General features: G+C 36.6%; 1 protein-coding gene across 1 annotated transcript in view; it reads right to left on the reverse strand.

Annotated features, from left to right (window-relative positions):
- Positions 1-14,120: 14,120 nt before the first annotated feature.
- LOC129242532 (putative transcription factor SOX-15) overlaps positions 14,121-18,549 on the reverse strand; it is a 76,751-nt gene continuing 72,322 nt past the window's right edge. The window contains exon 6 of the mRNA XM_054879219.1: positions 14,121-15,004. Within this exon, the coding sequence (XP_054735194.1) occupies positions 14,351-15,004 (654 nt within the window). The 3' untranslated portion in view covers positions 14,121-14,350. The remainder of the gene's footprint in view (positions 15,005-18,549) is intronic.

Consider the following 18,549-nt stretch of genomic DNA (forward strand, 5'->3'; position numbering starts at 1 on the left):
GGCTAATAAAGTTCTATTAGACTTTGTCTCGATTAAAAAAATACAGAAAATTCGAAAAAGTGTTTTAAGTAAAGAAGTACTAAAAAATTAACCTTGTTATTTAATTTATTGTTTGTTAAAAAAATTATATTATTTTTATGTAGAAAATAATTTTTCATTTCACATTGAATGTATTTTTAAGTTTTTTTTTACTTTGTTTGAAAAATGAAAATGCCGCAACTCAGTATTCGGGCTGCCAACCAGAAATTGTTTTAATCCATTCTATTTTAAATAATTATTGCATTCTTCCTTCTTTTTATATGCCCAGATAATAATCATGTGGAATTAATAATTACAATATGTAAGCACTGTGTACATATTACATATGTAGGAGCATGTATATATTATATAATATGTTCATGTATTTTGATTAAATAGATTTCTGCATTCCCATCTCAGCAAACCAAGAGGCGTTAACGCTTTCAAGCGACCAATTGCAGCGAAGCGAAGTATGTAAAATGATTAGACTTAATTGCTCATTACTCAGTTTGCAACGAGTTAGTGCATCAGTGGTGGGAGTAGGTCGCTTAGGGTAGCAGTTTTCCGGTAAGAAGCACTCAAAACCAAAGTAGTTGAAGCGCGTTCAAATTGGCGCAAATTGCAATTAGTGCCATTTTCCAATTACTTTTACCTGCTCGATCCGTCGAGTGCTCGCTCCGTTTCGACTGTCGCCCTAAAAGAACGAAATTGCAATTAAATAAAAACAAATATTTTAGCCATTTAAGGGTAGATTTCTCTTACCTCGCCAAACATTTTTCTCACATTTCTGTCACATTGCCAGCAAAGTTGGCGTCTGAAGGGACAAAAAATATGAGCGAATATAGAATAATAAAGGTAAAAAACGCTTTACTTTCGCCCACTTGAGTTGATTTGAGTGTTGTTGGAGTACGATTGCAGCTCTGCGGGTTAATAAGTTTGCTTTTGCCTTTGTCGCAATCATTTTACATTGGCTTGATATTAATTTAAGTTAATTACATGCGCTCACATGCACATGCGTACTTACGTATTTACAAATGCAAGCACAACATATCGCACCTATTTGGACACTGGGGTTGGCACTGTGGCTATGGCGAGCCTTTAAAAGAGCATCGCTACTTTTCAAAGCCCAAGCCCATTATTTCTTCTTTGAAATATGCTGCGTTTGTGTGTTATTTTTTTTATTGATAATAATAATTTTAATTACAATGTTCACATCACTTTTTTTCAATGTGTGTGTTTAATTTTTCTTTTAATTATGCTATGCATTTCTATTTAATAACATTTACTATTACATATTTTTTATGTATCTTAATAACTCTGCTTTTAAATGCTATTATGCGCTTTTACTTTTTTTCGTTATTTTCTAGTACTTTGTAAACAACTTAGTCCGTATTGATTTCTTATAATTAAAATACACATTAATTTCTAAAAATAGTAATTTAATTGTATTAATAATATTTTCGCCGCATTTTACCTCATTACATACATACATACATATTATTACATAGCCAAATACGCCAAATATTCCTAGTCTCCACACTTCACTATATGAATTGCAATCTTTTCAACTTTCTATTACCCTTGCAATCCGCTTTTATAGTACATACTTATCATGAAAACGCTCGCTTTGAGTATTTCATATTTTTTTTAATATTTTTTTAATGTAGATATTTAAAATCAAACCTCTTTCAGAAATGGACTTATTTTTTAAAGTAGCCTAGAATATGACAAAAAGTGTTTCACACGTCGCGATTGTTATTTGTTTTTTTAACTTTAGGTTTATGGACTTTTTATATGCCTTTATTTTGAGGTCGCCATATCCGAATGGGTTGGTGCGTGACTACCATTCGTTAGCACCCGAAACCCCGGGCTTGAAACACCAAATCAAAAAATAATTTTGTCTAATAACGGGCGCCTCTGGAGCAGGTAATGGCAAACCTCCGAATGTGTTTTGTGCCATAAAAAGCTTCTCATAAAAAATCATCGGCCGTTCGGAGCCGGAAAAAACTGTAGGTATTTCTATTTGTTGAAAAACATAGAGACGCATATCACAAACACCCAATAAGGGGTGTGTATGAGAATTGTGTATATACATACATACATATACACATATATATATATATATGTATATATGTGTATATATATGGTCGTAGTACTATATATATATGTATATTCCGTGTTATTTATATTAGCCAATCCTATCCAAAGTTAATTACCTAACGTCCTCAAATTTTCCATTAGCCAGCCACTGCCCAGGCATAGCATGAAAAGCTATGGTCCAAAGCGATATACAATTTTACGCCCCATCCTTTAAATTCACACATATTATTTGTTTTCTGAAAAGTATTTTTCAAAATTTATTTAAAATTTGTAGGTTGTTTACGTTGTTTCTTCAAATTTTTTTGTCCGATTTGAAGGCAAATATATCTCTGCAGTAGAAGCATTTCTCGTCTCTATTGGTAAAAGGCAGTTGTTATACGACCAATTTTATCATACGCATCGGTAGTTTGGTGGAAAGATTTCGGAAGAGATTACAATATCAAACTACTTAGTAAAATTCTAAGATCAGCCTGTGGACTTACGGTCGGTGTATCTAGCTCATGCTGGAGGGAAACAACTTATGGTTATACCAGCCTATTTATGGCGACAAACTCAGTTTACCTCGGGGAGGACTGATTACATCATCCCAACGGTGACATTCAATAGGAATTTTGACAGTCCTTTTCCATCTCGGGAGGAATGGAGAAAGGAACATTTACTAAACAACTGCGACACTACAGTTCACACAGATGGTTAAAGAATGGATTGTGCTGTTGGAGCTGGTATATATTCTCATAACATAAAATAGAAAAAATGCTTACAGTATCTTCCAGGTGGAAGTACTGGCAACAGTGGAAGCTTGTGGGCTACTAATTGCAGACTTCTCTACTAAGTGCAATATCGGTGTTCTTTCGGATAGCCGAGCTGCAATTCAGGTACTGGATTCGGGTGCAACAACCTCTAAACTGGTGGAACAAAGCAGAAATAGCCTTACCACCCTGAGCGGAAACCATAGCCTTAATCAGTGGGTGCAATCATGAATTTAATTCCCTTAAAATATCTACAAATCGCGGAATGCAGATGGAGAGATCAGACGGCATTCAAAGTTAGTAGAACATTATGGCCCACCTACTACCACAAACAAATGTCAATACTGATAAATATGAAACGAAGGGATGCCTGCAGACAGCACGGCAGTGATAACTGGCTTGAGAATTATTTCTAAACGCTTTTCTATTTCCTCTGTAAATGAGAGTTTCGATCAACTGCCTAAATTAGACGGATATAGTCACGCTATAAATAATCGTTAAATAAGTTGGCGGCCGCCGTAGCCGAATGGGTTGGTGCGTGACTACCATTCGGAACTCACAGAGAGAACGTAGGTTCGAAACTCGGTGAAACACCAAAATTAGGAAAAACATTTTTCTAATAGCGGTCGCCCCGCTCCTGCCCTTCCTTCTTGAAGAAAGATAACGGAGAATGGACAAAATCCTCGGCCGACACACTAGAACATCTTGTAAATACACATTTCCCAGGTAACACAGAATATATTGAGAGCAATACTGACAGTGTTCAAACATCCAAACTATCACTCATTATAATCAACCACATCCCAAGATAGAATATTATGGGCGATAAAAAACTTTGAACCATATAAAGCAGCCGGTCCAGATGGGATATTCCCAGCCATTCTGTGGAACACTCGAGAAACGACGATTCCTTGGCTGGAGGTCTTTTTCAGAAAAAGCCTTATGCTAGGGCATATACCAAAAAGCTGGAGGAGGGTTAAGGTGATCTGTATCCCCGAAGCTGGTAGACGCGGTCATGATACAGCGAAAGATTTCAGACCCATCAGCCTACCCTCCTTCATCCTCAAACCTCTCGAGCGATTGTTGGATGTATATCTCAGGGAAAAGTTTACAGCCACAACGATTTCACCATCTCAACATGCCTATCTCAAAGGAAAATCCACAGATACAGCTCTTCATGAGGTTGTAAGTGCGATTGAGAGGAGCATAGAATACAAGCAATACTCACTAGTTGCTTTTCTCGACATAGAGGGGGCCTTCAACAATGTTACCACAAGATCCATAATTGAGGCTCTTAATATGTTAGGCACAGACATAGGTCTAAACGATTGGATAGAGAACATGCTTAAAACTAGAATAATCATCGGAGAGGTAGGCAGCAGCACGATAAAACGCTCTGTTAACAGGGGAACCCCTCAGGGAGGAGTCTTATCCCCTTTGCTGTGGTTACTAGTCGCGAACAACATCCTTACCAAATTTAACCGAAAGGGAATTAAAGTAGTGGCGTACGCGGACGACATAGTGCTTATGGTTTCAGGAATGCTTCCAACCACAATCAGTGAGATTATGGAAGGAGCTCTGGTATTACTCAGCAATTGGACCACGGACTGTGGTTTAAGTGTAAACCCGAAAAAAACTGAACTGATGCTATTCACCAACAAAACCAAGGTGCCAAATTTTAATCTCCCAAAACTAAACGGCGTCAGCCTCACGCTAACCAAACAGGCAAAATACCTAGGGGTTATCATGGACCCCAAGCTCAGCTGGAAGTCCAATGTAGAGTACAGGGTAAAGAAAGCAATATAGCACTTTACACGTGTAAGAGAATGTTGGGGAAAAAATGGGGTCTCCAACCAAAACTATCCAATTGGTCCTACACAGCCATTGTAAGGCCAATACTAACACATGCGGCACTAGTTTGGTGGCCTGCAACAGAAAGGAAATACAACAAAACTAAGCTAAACAAGATACAAAGAACAGCGTGTATCTTAACTACAGGAACGCTTAGCACCAGTCCTACTGAAGCGCTCAATGTACTAACACATCTATTGCCATTAGATTTACAGATTAAAACAATAGCTACTTGTAGCGCGGTGGGACTCAGAGACATAGGAAGCTGGACAACAAGGGCGTACGGTCACAGTAAGATCCTCCTACAGGGACCCCCGCTGCTCAAAAACGAATCAGACTACACAGTCCCCGACCTCAACTTCAAGAAAGACTATACTGTACGTTTTCCACCGATAACCGATTGGAGCAAAGGAGAGGTGATTGGAAGACACGATATCGAAATTTATACTGATGATTCTAAGATGAACTGTGGTGTGGGAGCTGGCTTCCATTCGGAGCCACTCAACCTATCTCAGTCAATTGGACTTCCTGATTATGCCACCGTGTTCCAGGCAGAACTTTTAGCGATAAGAGAAGCATGCAAATCCCTAGAGCTCTACAAGGAAGTTGGTGCAAGAGTAGCTATCTTCTCAGACAGTCAAGCAGCTATTAAGGCCTTAGACTCCAACTACATTTCATCCAAACTGGTCTTACAGTGTAGAGAGGAGCTGGAACTGCTCAGCCATTGACTTGAAATTACTCTGATATGGGTTCCCAGTCATAGGAACAAACGGAGCAATGAGATAGCGGATGAGCTAGCAAGAAAAGGTTCTACACTAGATATAGCAGAGGCGGTGGCAGTCTCCACCCCACTGAACACATTAAAGGCATCCATTGCTTCACACTATCATATTTTAGCCGAAAGAAGATGGAAGCAAATACCTACATACATGTATTACAACAAAAAACACACTGCAACCCTTACAGGTCATTGGAAAGTAGGGGATCATGCAGCAAGACTCAATCTACCCTTCAATCCTATCTGTAGAAGCTGTCAAGCGGAAGGGACGAAGGAAAGTCTTTTCCACTAATTATGTGAATGTCCGGGACTCCGATCCTTCGGTAAGCCTTTCCTACAGCAAATTAAGGAGATCTTAGACATCGAGATAAAGGATTTGGTGCTATACTTGGACCTCACTAAATGCATCTGACTTGGAAAAAAAAAATACACAATACAAAAAATACATCATCACACGAGATAGTGGTAGTAAAACGGTGCTGGTCACTAATTAGGAGCATTTCAGTGGAAATGTTCAACCACCTCAACAACAGAGGTCGCCCCTCGGCAGGCAATGGCAAACCTCCGAGTGTATTTCTGCCATGAAAAAGCTCCTCAAAAAAATATCTGCCGTTCGGAGACGGCTTGAAACTGTAGGTCCCTCCATTTGTGGAACAACATCAAGACGAACGCTACAAATAGGAGGAGGAGCTCGGCCAAACACCCAAAAAGGGTCTAGGCGCCAATTATATATATATTATATATATATATAGACTTACGTCCCTAACTGTACTTCAATAAGTCTGTATACAGTAGTATTTTTTTTTTGTTTCCTAGAAGGACTATTGATGCAGTTTTTTCGGAGTCCATATTTATATATGTATATATAGTATAAGTTGGTAACGAGGATGTGGCAACACAATGGTGCGGAAGCATTAGTTGGATTCTGGATGAATCGCCACTTTAACCAACCAACCAACCATTGGTAAAAACTTGTCTAGCTCATTTTTAGAAGCGGATTTTAATACCAGTTTTGGAAATGCTTAAAAAGATTATGATCAAGTAATTCTCTATATATGAACTATGCGATGGACGCGGCAGACCCTACTATCCAAGTAATATGTGCAGCTGCTGCATCGCTAAATATTTGTGCGGCCTAGCTTTGTCTTGATGACATCGTCACAACGTTCTTCCCATTCGCCAACTCTGAACGCTTCTTGTCCCTTGCCTGCTTCAGTCTAATCTGGCGTTGAAAGTAGAGATAAGAAGTGGGTGTTTGTTCATAGTGGATGATCTCTTTTTAATTTCAACGAGCACGCAGCAAAATCCTCGTTTGTTCGGGCTGCATGAGCAGTTACCGTCTAAAATGAACCGATTTCATTATGTGGCTGCCATACATCGTTTTTTCTTATTTGTTCATACAACGAGATTCCTCTTGAGATCAGTCTTTTTGTTCAAAATTTAGTTCCCGGGAAATACGAGTAGTACTCACAATGCAATAAGAACTCACATGCCGGTTCGATTCCACGATCGACATAGTTTCATTGATATTTTCGACAATTGGTCAACCAGAGCGCGCCCCAACTTCCTTGCTCATGGTATTTGATTGGAATTCCAAGGTTTCCAATGGTTTCTGCTGTGTTGTTGCATTCGAGTCTAGAAACAACAACATTTTTTTTATTTGCTCTGATTTTTCGTCTTGGCCGTAGTTCTACTAAAGAAAGTATCGAATTTTCTCTTTTTTACCTCGACTTTGGAATGAAACTTTTTAGCGGGAAATAGTCAGATCTTATTGTAATATTAGACGACTTGAAAGACTTGTAATTAAAAAAAAAAAAAATTTAATAAAAAAATGATTTCATACGACAGATTTTACATAAGACTATTAATAACGCCCGCCGTAGCCGAATGGTTGAGTGGGTGACTACCTCTCGAGAGAGCGGTATGCAACAGGAAAATTATAGAACACGTTTTTTCTAATGGAAAACCTCCGAGTGTATTTCTGCCATGGAAAAGCTCCTCTAAAAAATATCTGTCGTTCGGAGTTGGCTTAAAACTGAAGATACCTTCATTTGTGGAACAACATCAAAACGGAATTATTAATATTTATTTATTTTAATCATAACAGAAATATTTAGCGTAGTGTATCAAGTCAATCAGATATTGAAACGGGGATTTGCAGTTTTCAAATTTTAATTTATTTTTTCAACGATGTATATCTCAAAATTAAGTCGATGTCAACAAAACCTCTGAACTTGCTATTATCGAGACCATTTAAACAAAATTTCGTAGCACAGAACGAACGTACGAACTTAAAGCTTTTTAGTTCCATCAAATCTAGAGTTTAATTTTATAAAAAGCCGAATATATGTATGTATGTAGAGATGTTTATCATAACTAACTTATTTTAACCATTTTGTAGTTGTTATTATTTTTATACAAAGGTATCCTTCTAAGTTTTATGTGTGGATGCGCAATTACATTTTTTCATGCCTTTTCGTGAAATTACTTATATTTGAATATTTGCTCGAGGTGTCAAACCAAAATGGAAAATCTTATCCATAGGCATACATACCTATACTCTTTAAATAGAAAAAGAATATCTTCAGAAAATCAAAGATTAGAACGAACTGCGAAGTGAATCAAATGATCTAAAATGAGACTTTGCCTTCCTACTGGAAGAGAAGAAAAGTTTTTTTGTTTTATAATAACTAGAAATTTTTCTTGAATTATTCATACACATCTGCGGGTTGTTCATTTTGATGTGGGTGAATACAGTTTGTTTATTTTGCATCGCCTGCCTTATAAGTAGGCCTATGCATGCGGCAAAACTGATGTTGCGACCAATGGCACTTAGATATTCATTATTACTTTTTGCGTTGCTTCATATGAATATTTTGACCAAATTACATACATCTTGGTGTGTATCTTTCTATGTATAATGTGGAGTGTAACATTTGAAACGGAACTTAAAGTTATAAAAGATGTGTTAATGTTTTGATGGTAACAAGTATAAGCATATTGCATTTCTTTTAATTCGATTCATATCCGTTTATTTTTCAAAACAAATATTATACATTTTTATTATTTACAACACTCCAGTTTAAACATTTATTTCTTAATATGAGTAGTACTGAGACAAAACACTTGCAATCTATAAATAGCCAAGTCCAAGTCCTACCTATGACCTGAACTCAATTAAATTATCGATTGTAAACTCAAATTTCTCTGTCCGCGTGTGTGTGGTAATAAGATTGAATGAAATGAAATGAAAAAATCTTTCAAAGTTCTAAAAAATGAATGATACAACAACAATAATAGTAAAGTATTTTTCAATGAAAGCAAATAAAATCCAAATCCGTATGGAAACATTAATACATTTAGTCGCAAGAAAATAAAAAAAACTACAATTTGATGTCCACTCACCGCTTGTTTTCAGCAAATTTTCCCTAAATTATTTCCACCGTGGGAATTTGATTCTCTATTAGAGCTCCAGATAGTCAATACTCGTTCATTGCTCAAACGGTCAAATATTTGTGCGAATTTTTTTTATTTGTCATCATTTCTTTAGTTTTTCAATGAAGTTAGCACTGTGTATAAGTAATTTGTAAAGCCTAAAAGTGCAGACAAAAAAGTCGGAATATTCAAAGGTATTGAAAAAACTTGGCTAGTTGATGAAGCTAAAGCTCTGCCCGAGCTGTAACGCTGCCTAATGATGATGATGATTGGAAAAAATCGCAAGAACTCGTTACTCATTTGCCAGGCTGGTCGAAAATTTGCGCACAAAATCTAGTCTCTATAGATATAAAAATGTGCAGCCCCATTCAATCGCTCCTTTGACATCATACTTCTTAAATAGGTTCCCTCTCACTTGATTAATCCTGGATTACTAAACACTCGTCTAATAGACTACGAACGCATGCAGTTTTTGCGAATTTGACATATTTCCGCAACACCACCTCACTAACAGAACTTCCATGAATAGTTAAAATGAAATAATATAATACTTCTCTTAATTTACACTCATTTGTTTGAAATATAAAAAGAATATATAAAAACATACTTGTTTTTAATTTGTGGTCTGTGAGACGAATGATTAGTGGCAGAGTAACACTGATTTAAGTTTAGTGACCTAGGGTTAAGGCCAAATATTTCCCAATGATTTTTGAGTGAAATTTCTTTCTTTAGTTTTTGCCAATAATTTAATTAAGTGATTGCTAAAACACTCCTCTTCTCACAATGGCAGTTGCAAATTAAAATTTATTATACCTCGAAAATATTGTGATAAAAAGATGCTTTGGTTATAAATGTTATGTGTATGGCCAACATTCTTTACAATTACTTAAAAAATTCGATTTGGAATAAGTCATAAAGGTATTTATGCAGAAATCGGGGACTAAACTGTTTTAATCGCCTGAATTAAAACATATTTTTTTAATTGCTTCCTATTCTTATACACTTTTTCTTTCATTCTCGCAGGATGTAATGGGAAGAGGTGCTAGAATAGTTAATAAATTATATTCATTCAGCAGTGAATCTTTTCTGCACAGTTCATTGGCATTGAAATTTGTTTCTGGCCTTTCCTCGGAATTCATTGAATATTGTTTTATTATTATTATTTTTTTCAAAGATTTAATTCCATTTGAACCTCCTCTAAATAGCCTTCCAGCCATAACTATTAAAAATATGAAATGTTCCTAATTTTTTTATATATCATAGAAGAATACACTACATAAATACCGTCACAAAAAAAGTATAAAAAATCAATGCGACTTTTGAGCCATTTAAAACTAGCAAAAACTACAGAATGAGAAAAATAACGAATAACTTTTTTTCTAGTATAATTATCCTTTTCTTTTTGTACTAGATTATAATTGAATTCTTTAAAATGTAAATATGTAGATACATTCAGTACACAACAGCTCGTTAATTTTTATTCCAGTCTTGTCAACGATCAATTTTTATGACGTAGCGAAGTTATTGCCAATAATGTTTTGTTAATAGATAGAGAAGTAAAATTGTAGATCGTGGGGCTCTGAAAATCTAATCAGCATCAGTCACTCCCATTCAAATGCATTTCAAGAAGGCACTCGATGCAGTCCTGTAAGGCGCGAATAATCCCAAATGAAGGTGACCCTAGCAATAGCAAAAGAATATTAAATAGTATAGTTTTGTAAGCAGCACCGATCTGGGCTAATGCATTGAACTTAAGGGGTAACACCACTGTACACGCGTAAAATAAACACGATTTTTAAAGAATTTTTTTCTATAGAAGGAAAGGGGAAACAATCACTTTAATTTGGGAAGTTATTACTTATATACTAAAATACAAAACTACAAAGTTTGATCGAGAAATTTTACAAACTGGCGGCATTGGAGACATTTTTGTAATGTGGTTTCTCTTGAAGGAGCTCCGCGGCACGCAGCACAGAGGGTGCAAATTTTAATCTGGAACAAAGAAACATTTTTTTCTTAATCTAGATAAGAATAGCTAGAGAAACACGTAGGGGATTTAAAAAATATTTATTTTTGTGGAATTAGCAAGCATTTGAAGGAAAAAAACTCTATTTTGGACTAAAAAAACGGCACTTAAATAATTATAACAATCGTTTAAATTAATCTATCGAAAATCCTTTACGCTCTTCTCTTAAGAAGGTTATTATACAGACGTAGTGAAAAACCTGATTAAAAATATTTAAAATTGTTTGAGTTATGCTGCGTGCCAATTTCAGAAAACGTGTTTCGAGAAAAACGCGTTTAAAGTTTGGAAATTTGGAGAAGTCGTTAGGTAGCAGTCACTAACGCTTGGTTAAAAGATTAAAATATTTATGAAATAGACTTCGGTAACGTATGAAACTTTTTGTTCTGTATTTTAAAAGGTTCAAAGAATTTTTTAAGCTTATAAAAAAAAAATCAATTTTTTGAAATTTCTACAGTGGTGTTACCCCTTAAATAGATACTTAACTAGTCTAATAACTCTCTATCGGCTAAGCACTTTGCTTCGTCATTACAGGACTAATACAGGACTAAATGAAATGAAGAGAATTTATAAAAGGCTATCCAACATGACGGTGGAGCAATGCGTTAAGAGATTGCAGCAGAAGAAAGGCGTCGTTCGATCGCCCACTCGCAGGACCGGAGGCAAATAACACTTAAGGATAGTTGGACGCATGAATTAATACTCATCCTAACGACGGAACCATGGGTGAACAAACTATCACCCAACTCAATTCCTTTTAGGGCAGGGGATATTTAGAAAATACCTCCACAGTTTTGGCCATGACAGTTCACCGAAATGCCAAGTCCGTACGGAGAGGGAAGAAGATTTTGATCATATCTTGTTCCAATGCAACGCTATGCTCCCGAAACCTTTAAAATATTAAACAGAGAAAATATTGTAGATTTTACGCTGAAATCAACTGATAACCTGCGCATGTAACACATATTCATTATTATTTAAGGCGCGCGGAGTTTCGTAGGCGTCAACAATAGCTACGAGCCTTTGAACTAGCCAGCCTCATGAGATAATACCTTTTTGGCAGTTCCGCGGGGAGAGTGGTAGATTGTGGAGGGGTGTTTAGTTCACAGGTGTAGCTGTAAAGCTACAAGTTGTGCCTACTGCAATGCCGTTCACGCGCGTCTTCCTAGAAAAACAGATGCATTTCTTGATGCGGTATTAGAGCCATAAAAGTTATTTGCCTATATTTCTTCGAGAACGAGGATGAAAAGTCAGAAACGATTTCTGTAGCTTCTTCTAAGATAATATAGTTTAAAAGTTTGATTTAAAAAAAATCAGGATTGCCAAATTAATGCTAGGAACTTGCAACAGGAAAATAACCAACTTTATTTTATCACTCGCAAAGAATGAATGAAAAATGTTGGTTGGAGTACTGACGGGACATTGTCTCACTCCATATCACGCAGCTAAAATGGGATTGGCTCAGAACGAGGCGTGTAAATTATGCGAAAAAGAAGGGGTAACGTTAAAACACCTTCTCTGCCACTGCTCTGCTCTAAGCAGAAGTCGTTACAATTGCCTGTGATTGATGTACTTTTCGTCCCTGAAGGATATTGCTGACAAAAGTTAAAACTGTTCATAAAATCTAGCCAAGATATTTTTCATAAACTATGTTTCACATGACTCCAACAACACTGGTAACACTACGGACATTTGTGGTTTATGTGAGATCTATGCAGTTTAGCCAGGTATACCTAACCTAGGTTGTTTTTTAAAAGAAATCGATCTTAATGCTGCCAAATGCGTAGGCCAAGACTATGATGGTTGTTCTACCATTTGGATTTTTTTGCACTGCGCGAGTCATTGAATAAACTTAGTTGTTAATGATATTGATATAAGTGTTTTATCGGAAATTAGGAATGCGGTATCTACTGTTAAATATTGTATAAACTTTTTCCATGAACCACCTTTACGAAGACGACCCCATTTCTGCAAGATTCGTTGGTCACAAAAATCTGAAGTACTCGCATTTACAAAACAAATTTTGTTGAAATCGTAAAGACGTTGAAAATTTTGGCGGTTGAAGGTAATGTAATGGTCGTAATATCTCAGTCTGAATATTCGGCATTGTTGGAACCAACTGTTAATGCTTTGACGTAGACATTAAATACAATGCAATGTTCTGAGCACATAGAGAATTTGATTGATATTATTCCGTAAAATACAAGCTCGGTTGATGGCGTCGTGAAGGAAATTTTACTTGAAGTTGCAGTCGGCAAAATCAGACAGCAAATCCGCACGAGCAAATGAAATCGTCTTTGAAACAATTGATCGATTTGCAGAAGATCCTCGAAGACTGCTGTTTATATACATATGTATACATTTTTTTTATTAACGATTTGTATTCATGTTGTTTAAATAAAACATAATGAAAAATGAAAGACAAAGTTCCATTTTGAAATTTTGAAATTTAAGTAATTAATATTTTTTTATTTTAACACTTCAATCGGTTTATAATAAACTTCATACAATTTCTATTTTTTTGTATTTTTTGAGGTTAGAAGAAAAAAAAATGAACCAACTTTGAAGTTCTGACCTCAGATTCTGATTTAGAAACCCTGAATACTTATGAACTGACTAGCCTGGTCCGCCCGATAAATAATTTTTTTTTGGGGCTGTGTTATATGTTTCAATATTTCTAAATAGCCAACCTCAACCCCCTTTATTCTCTTTGTATACCCATTACTTTAAATGAGTACTAAAAAAAATGAAATGCATTGTTACGTTAACTAAATGTAGAAAATGAGTGTTTCATCTCATTATAGAATTTAGAGGGCTACATATGTACTCGTACATGGAGCCATGTTGTTGGGCACCTTCGATGTAAATCCCAAAAATATTATATATTTCGTGCTTTAATAAGTATCCACTAGAGATAAAAATGGCAATGATTTATTTGAAAATGTATATAATTTGTAAACTAAATTTGGACTGCTAGTCGCAAATGTTTTGTCCGGCACACACTCTGAACGAAATTTGTTTATTTTTACGAATTTTTTATGCTCTGAAGATTTTTATTAATTTTTTATTATTCGTTTTCTTTAACAGTGCAAGATATTTTCCATGGTTTTTGTGGACTGAAAGTCCTAGGCTGGATACAAATTTCTTTCGCTGCATTGTTGTAGAATTTACACATCTCTTTCCGTAAATTTTTCTATGATTATTGTATGTTTTTATGCTTGTATATCTATGTATATCTATTTGTATATCTATATTTATGTATGTATGTATCTTTATGCACACCATTCAAGTGAAATATTTCGATTTATTTGCTTGTTTTCTTTAAAAAAAACCTCACTTTTTGCAAAACTAATTTGTCATGGACAGGTTGAGTTCTTCACTCTCGACGGATGGTGGTCAAAATATGACTGTGAGCGGTCGCCGAAAATCGCCGCCAGCACCAGCAGCACTGGGGCCGCCAGTTGATCCAATGCCACTCAAACCACCATTACTAACGACCCCACCACCCAAGCTAACGGCTCCCCCAACCTGGCCGTATTGTGCGTATTGTGAGTAATCAAGTTGAGTGTCCGTTGGTGAGTGAAGATGCGGCTTCGAGTCACCTACACCACTCGGCAGTCCGCCACCACCAGCCGTGCTTCCGCCGCTATCCAAATGCGGTGTGTTGTCCCGTTCATCTAGATTGTTGTTCGCTGTTGCATGGTTGTTATTATTAATGTTGCCGTTATTCTGGTGCGAACTGGCTATTCCTAGACCGTTGAGTAAGTGCTGCTGCTGCTGTTGATGCGCCACTGCGGCAGCGGCAGCCGAAGAGCCATGTTGTTGGGCACCGTAGATTTTCGAGATGTCAAAGGCATAGTTGGCAGCACGATCCTGATACATTTTCGAGTCGAAGTAGGCCTTTGTTAGGACGCTGGGATCCAAGTAGGCGCTATAGGCGGCACTCGCTTGGGCAGCCTTCGATGTCTCATAGAGGGAGCCAGCTGTAGCTGCGGAGCTCAGGTACGAGCTGCGGTCGAGCGCAAACTTCGGTACATCCATCTGTCCGGTCTGTGAAAGGCATAAACAAACAAATTTGAAACTTTAAGTAAATTGATACGATGGTTGTGAAGTACAATTTTATTATTCTTTTAAATTGCTATAATGTCAAAGAAAGGTTGAGACATATACAATTATGTCATGGGGAAACCCAACCGCGATAACAGTCGATTTAAGCGGGAAACCACCCTCCTTCACCCGCAATTAACCACTGAAGTAATAAAGTAAACAAATTCCAAGCAGGTTATCCACCCTTTTGTACTAGCTCTTTACAGTAAGGATGTATTTTAATGCAGTTGTAATCGTATTTGTTTAAATGTTTGCTTTACAATTTAATTCTATTGATTTTTTTTATTTAATTTCACGCTCGTTTTTGTTTTTCTTTCGGTTGATTGTGCTCTGATTCCGCCAATCTCAATTTACGGCACTAAAGTATAATCCCGGCCAGACTAAATAAAAGGGGAGGATTCCGGCCGCTCTGTTTCGAAAATCAGTTATACTGCAGTTTGTGGTGAATGCAACGGGGTGAATGAAGACAGAGGGCGTTTAGAATTTTAAATTGCTCTGGGTTATAATTATATTGTTAACACATCTTCATTATTGTGTGTAAATAGATCGTGTAAAACTCTGGTGGATTTATTTATAGATTTGTATGGTGGGACAAAGGAGTTTCTTACAATTCTTTGTTGGCGGATATTTGTATACATTTCATTGGTTATTTTTAGTTTTATAATACTAAGCAATGTTTCCTTGTATTTCGATTATATTAATATGCATTCGCTGTTAGATAATTCATGATTTGCCAAATCCTGGAAATTGACCGTAAAAGGAGTCACTCACTACGGTTAAAAGCAATCGTATCTGAAATTGATATATCCGTAAATTTTATAATAGGACTATGAATAAGTTCGTGCGGTTTTTTTTCGAAATTTGAAACTTTATTGACGTAAAATGGTTACAAATTTAATATTCAAAGTATTGTCCATCGCTTACTACTACTTTTTCCCATCTTTCTGGCAATTCACCGATTCCCTTTGTGAAAAATTCGGTCGGTTTTGCCGCAATCCACGAATCGATCCATTTTTTGACTTCATCGTAATTACGGAAGTGCTGGTCAGCCAGGCCATGTTGCATCGATCGGAAGAGATAGTAATCGGATGGCGCAAGGTCTGGACTATACGGCGGGTGGGGTAGGACATCCCATTTGAGCGTTTCTAAGTATGTTTTGACCACTTGTGCAACATGTGGCCGAGCATTGTCATGTTGCAAAATAACTTTGTCGTGTCTATCGGCGTATTGCGGCCGTTTTTCTCGCAGTGCTCGGCTCAAACGCATCAATTGTCGTCGGTAGACATCCCCCGTAATCGTTTCATTCGGTTTCAGTAGCTCATAATACACAACACCCAGCTGGTCCCACCAGATACACAGCATAACCTTCAGGCCATGAATATTCTGCGCCGACGTCGATGTTGAAGCATGGCCAGGGTATCCATACGTTGCCCGACGTTTTGGATTGTTAATGGACCCACTTTTCATCGCCAGTCACTATTCGATGCAAAAAACCCTTTCTTTTGTGCCGTTGAAGCAGTTGTTCGCATGCCATAAAACGGCGTTCAACGTCTCTTGGCTTCAATTCATACGGCACCCAATGGCCTACCTTTCGGATCATTCCCATGGCTTTTAAACGTTTGGAAATGGTTGATTGATCAACTCCCAAAGTTTTTGCAACCTCTTCTTGCGTTTGAGCGGGATCTTGATCGAGCAATTCCTCCAATTCGGTATCCATGAACTTTGGCGGCGCACCCTCGCGTTCTTCGTCTTCCAAGCCAAAATCACCACTTTTAAAGCGTGCAAACCACTTCTGGCACGTTCGCTCAGCTAGAGCATGCTCACCATAAACTTCCACCAAGATACGATGACTTTCGGCTGCTTTTTTCTTCATATTAAAATAATGAAGAAGAATTCCCCGCAAAAACACATTATTTGGCACGAAATTCGACATTTTCAAGTGTGGTAAAAATATTGTTGTTTACGCTTCAAATAAAAAACTTATACTGACGTTTGTGCCTTACGACAGTAGCTCTCTCTGTTGTAAAACCGCACGAACTTATTCATAGTCCTATTATGACTGAGCAAAATCACGTTGTTTAAAAGTTCGAGTTCCTCGAGAATTGAGAATGACCCCCGATCTGTTTTATACGTCAAAAATGTGAACATTTTGTGCTACAATTCTACGTCACTAGTTATGGTTCTAGTTAACTAGTTCTTAAGTTATGAGCTTCCAAAATTAAACTTTTTTCCGCAATAATCAAAATTTTCATTTCCTTCATTCCATGTTACCCCAAATATTACGAACCCAAACACTAATGCAAGCGTGCAATAATCGAATACTCTAAATGTTAATTCAAACAAACCCAAGCGCAATTAATATTGATAATGCTAACCCTACTATAACTTCCAAGAGTAGCATTGAATCAATTAGCGTGATACCTTAGGTGAACCAGCCCAACCACCAGATCAATCCGGATCATCTTTATGGGTGTCGGGAGCACTGATACAAAGCTTCTGTTTTGGAAGTAATAAAAAAATAAAAACTATCTCATCCGTATACCTATGAGCTTCTTTTTACATCATTTATTAGGTTATATCTTGAATATGCTGCTTTTATATGGATACCGGTCAGGCAGCTTATCACGAATAGGAAGGGGGTATTTAAAAAATATGTTTTTTAAATTCTCTCTTCGCTTTTTAAACTTAAATGAACTCGTGTCGTTATATCCTTCTCGTCTGCTACTCAAAAACATCAAATCTTTTGAAAATCGTAGGCATATTTTAAGCCTTTCTTTTATTTATAAAATCATCACTAGTGCAGTTAGTTGTCCATATTTGTTGGTATGAATGAGATTTAATGTTCCCCAACATCCTCTGGCGGCCGTCTTAGCCGAATGGGGTGCTGAGTGATTCCCATTCGGAGGTGTACAGACTTGAATCAACAGGCGCGAAAAATCAATTGATAAAAAAAGTGTTTTCTAATGGTGGTCGCTCTGCGAGGAAAAAATTATCACCCGGGTTTCCTTGACTTTTCTGTTTCAAGGTTTTTTAATCTTTTAAACTCCGCTTTATAATTTTTGAAGTTACTTTGTTTAATTAGTTTTAAGTTGCTTTGTGCTATTCGTAGTCTGTAAGATTGCGCATTCTTAGACTTAATAAAGAAATAAATAACTAAGCATTTTTCATTCATATAAGTATTCACTCTGTTCCCAACATTGTGAAACCACTTCCTTGGAAATTTTAAATATAGGTACATTAGGGCGGGTCGATTTAAAAATCGCTCATTGCTCTGTGAAAATCGTATTCTAGGAATCAAAATAAGAAACTTTGCCGAAGGAACCATACCTCTAAGACGAATTCTGATGTCCCCCAATTTCAAAATATCACCATTTTTGGCTTTTACATGAAAAAATCAGCTAAATGGCTATGTTTTTTCTTTATTTTTATTTATTTATAATAATATTTATTATTTATTTATAATAATATCTATTTTTTCTCTTAAGAAA

This window comes from Anastrepha obliqua, chromosome 3 (genome assembly GCF_027943255.1).
Source record: "Anastrepha obliqua isolate idAnaObli1 chromosome 3, idAnaObli1_1.0, whole genome shotgun sequence".
In the NCBI taxonomy this organism is placed as follows: Eukaryota; Metazoa; Arthropoda; class Insecta; order Diptera; family Tephritidae; genus Anastrepha; species Anastrepha obliqua.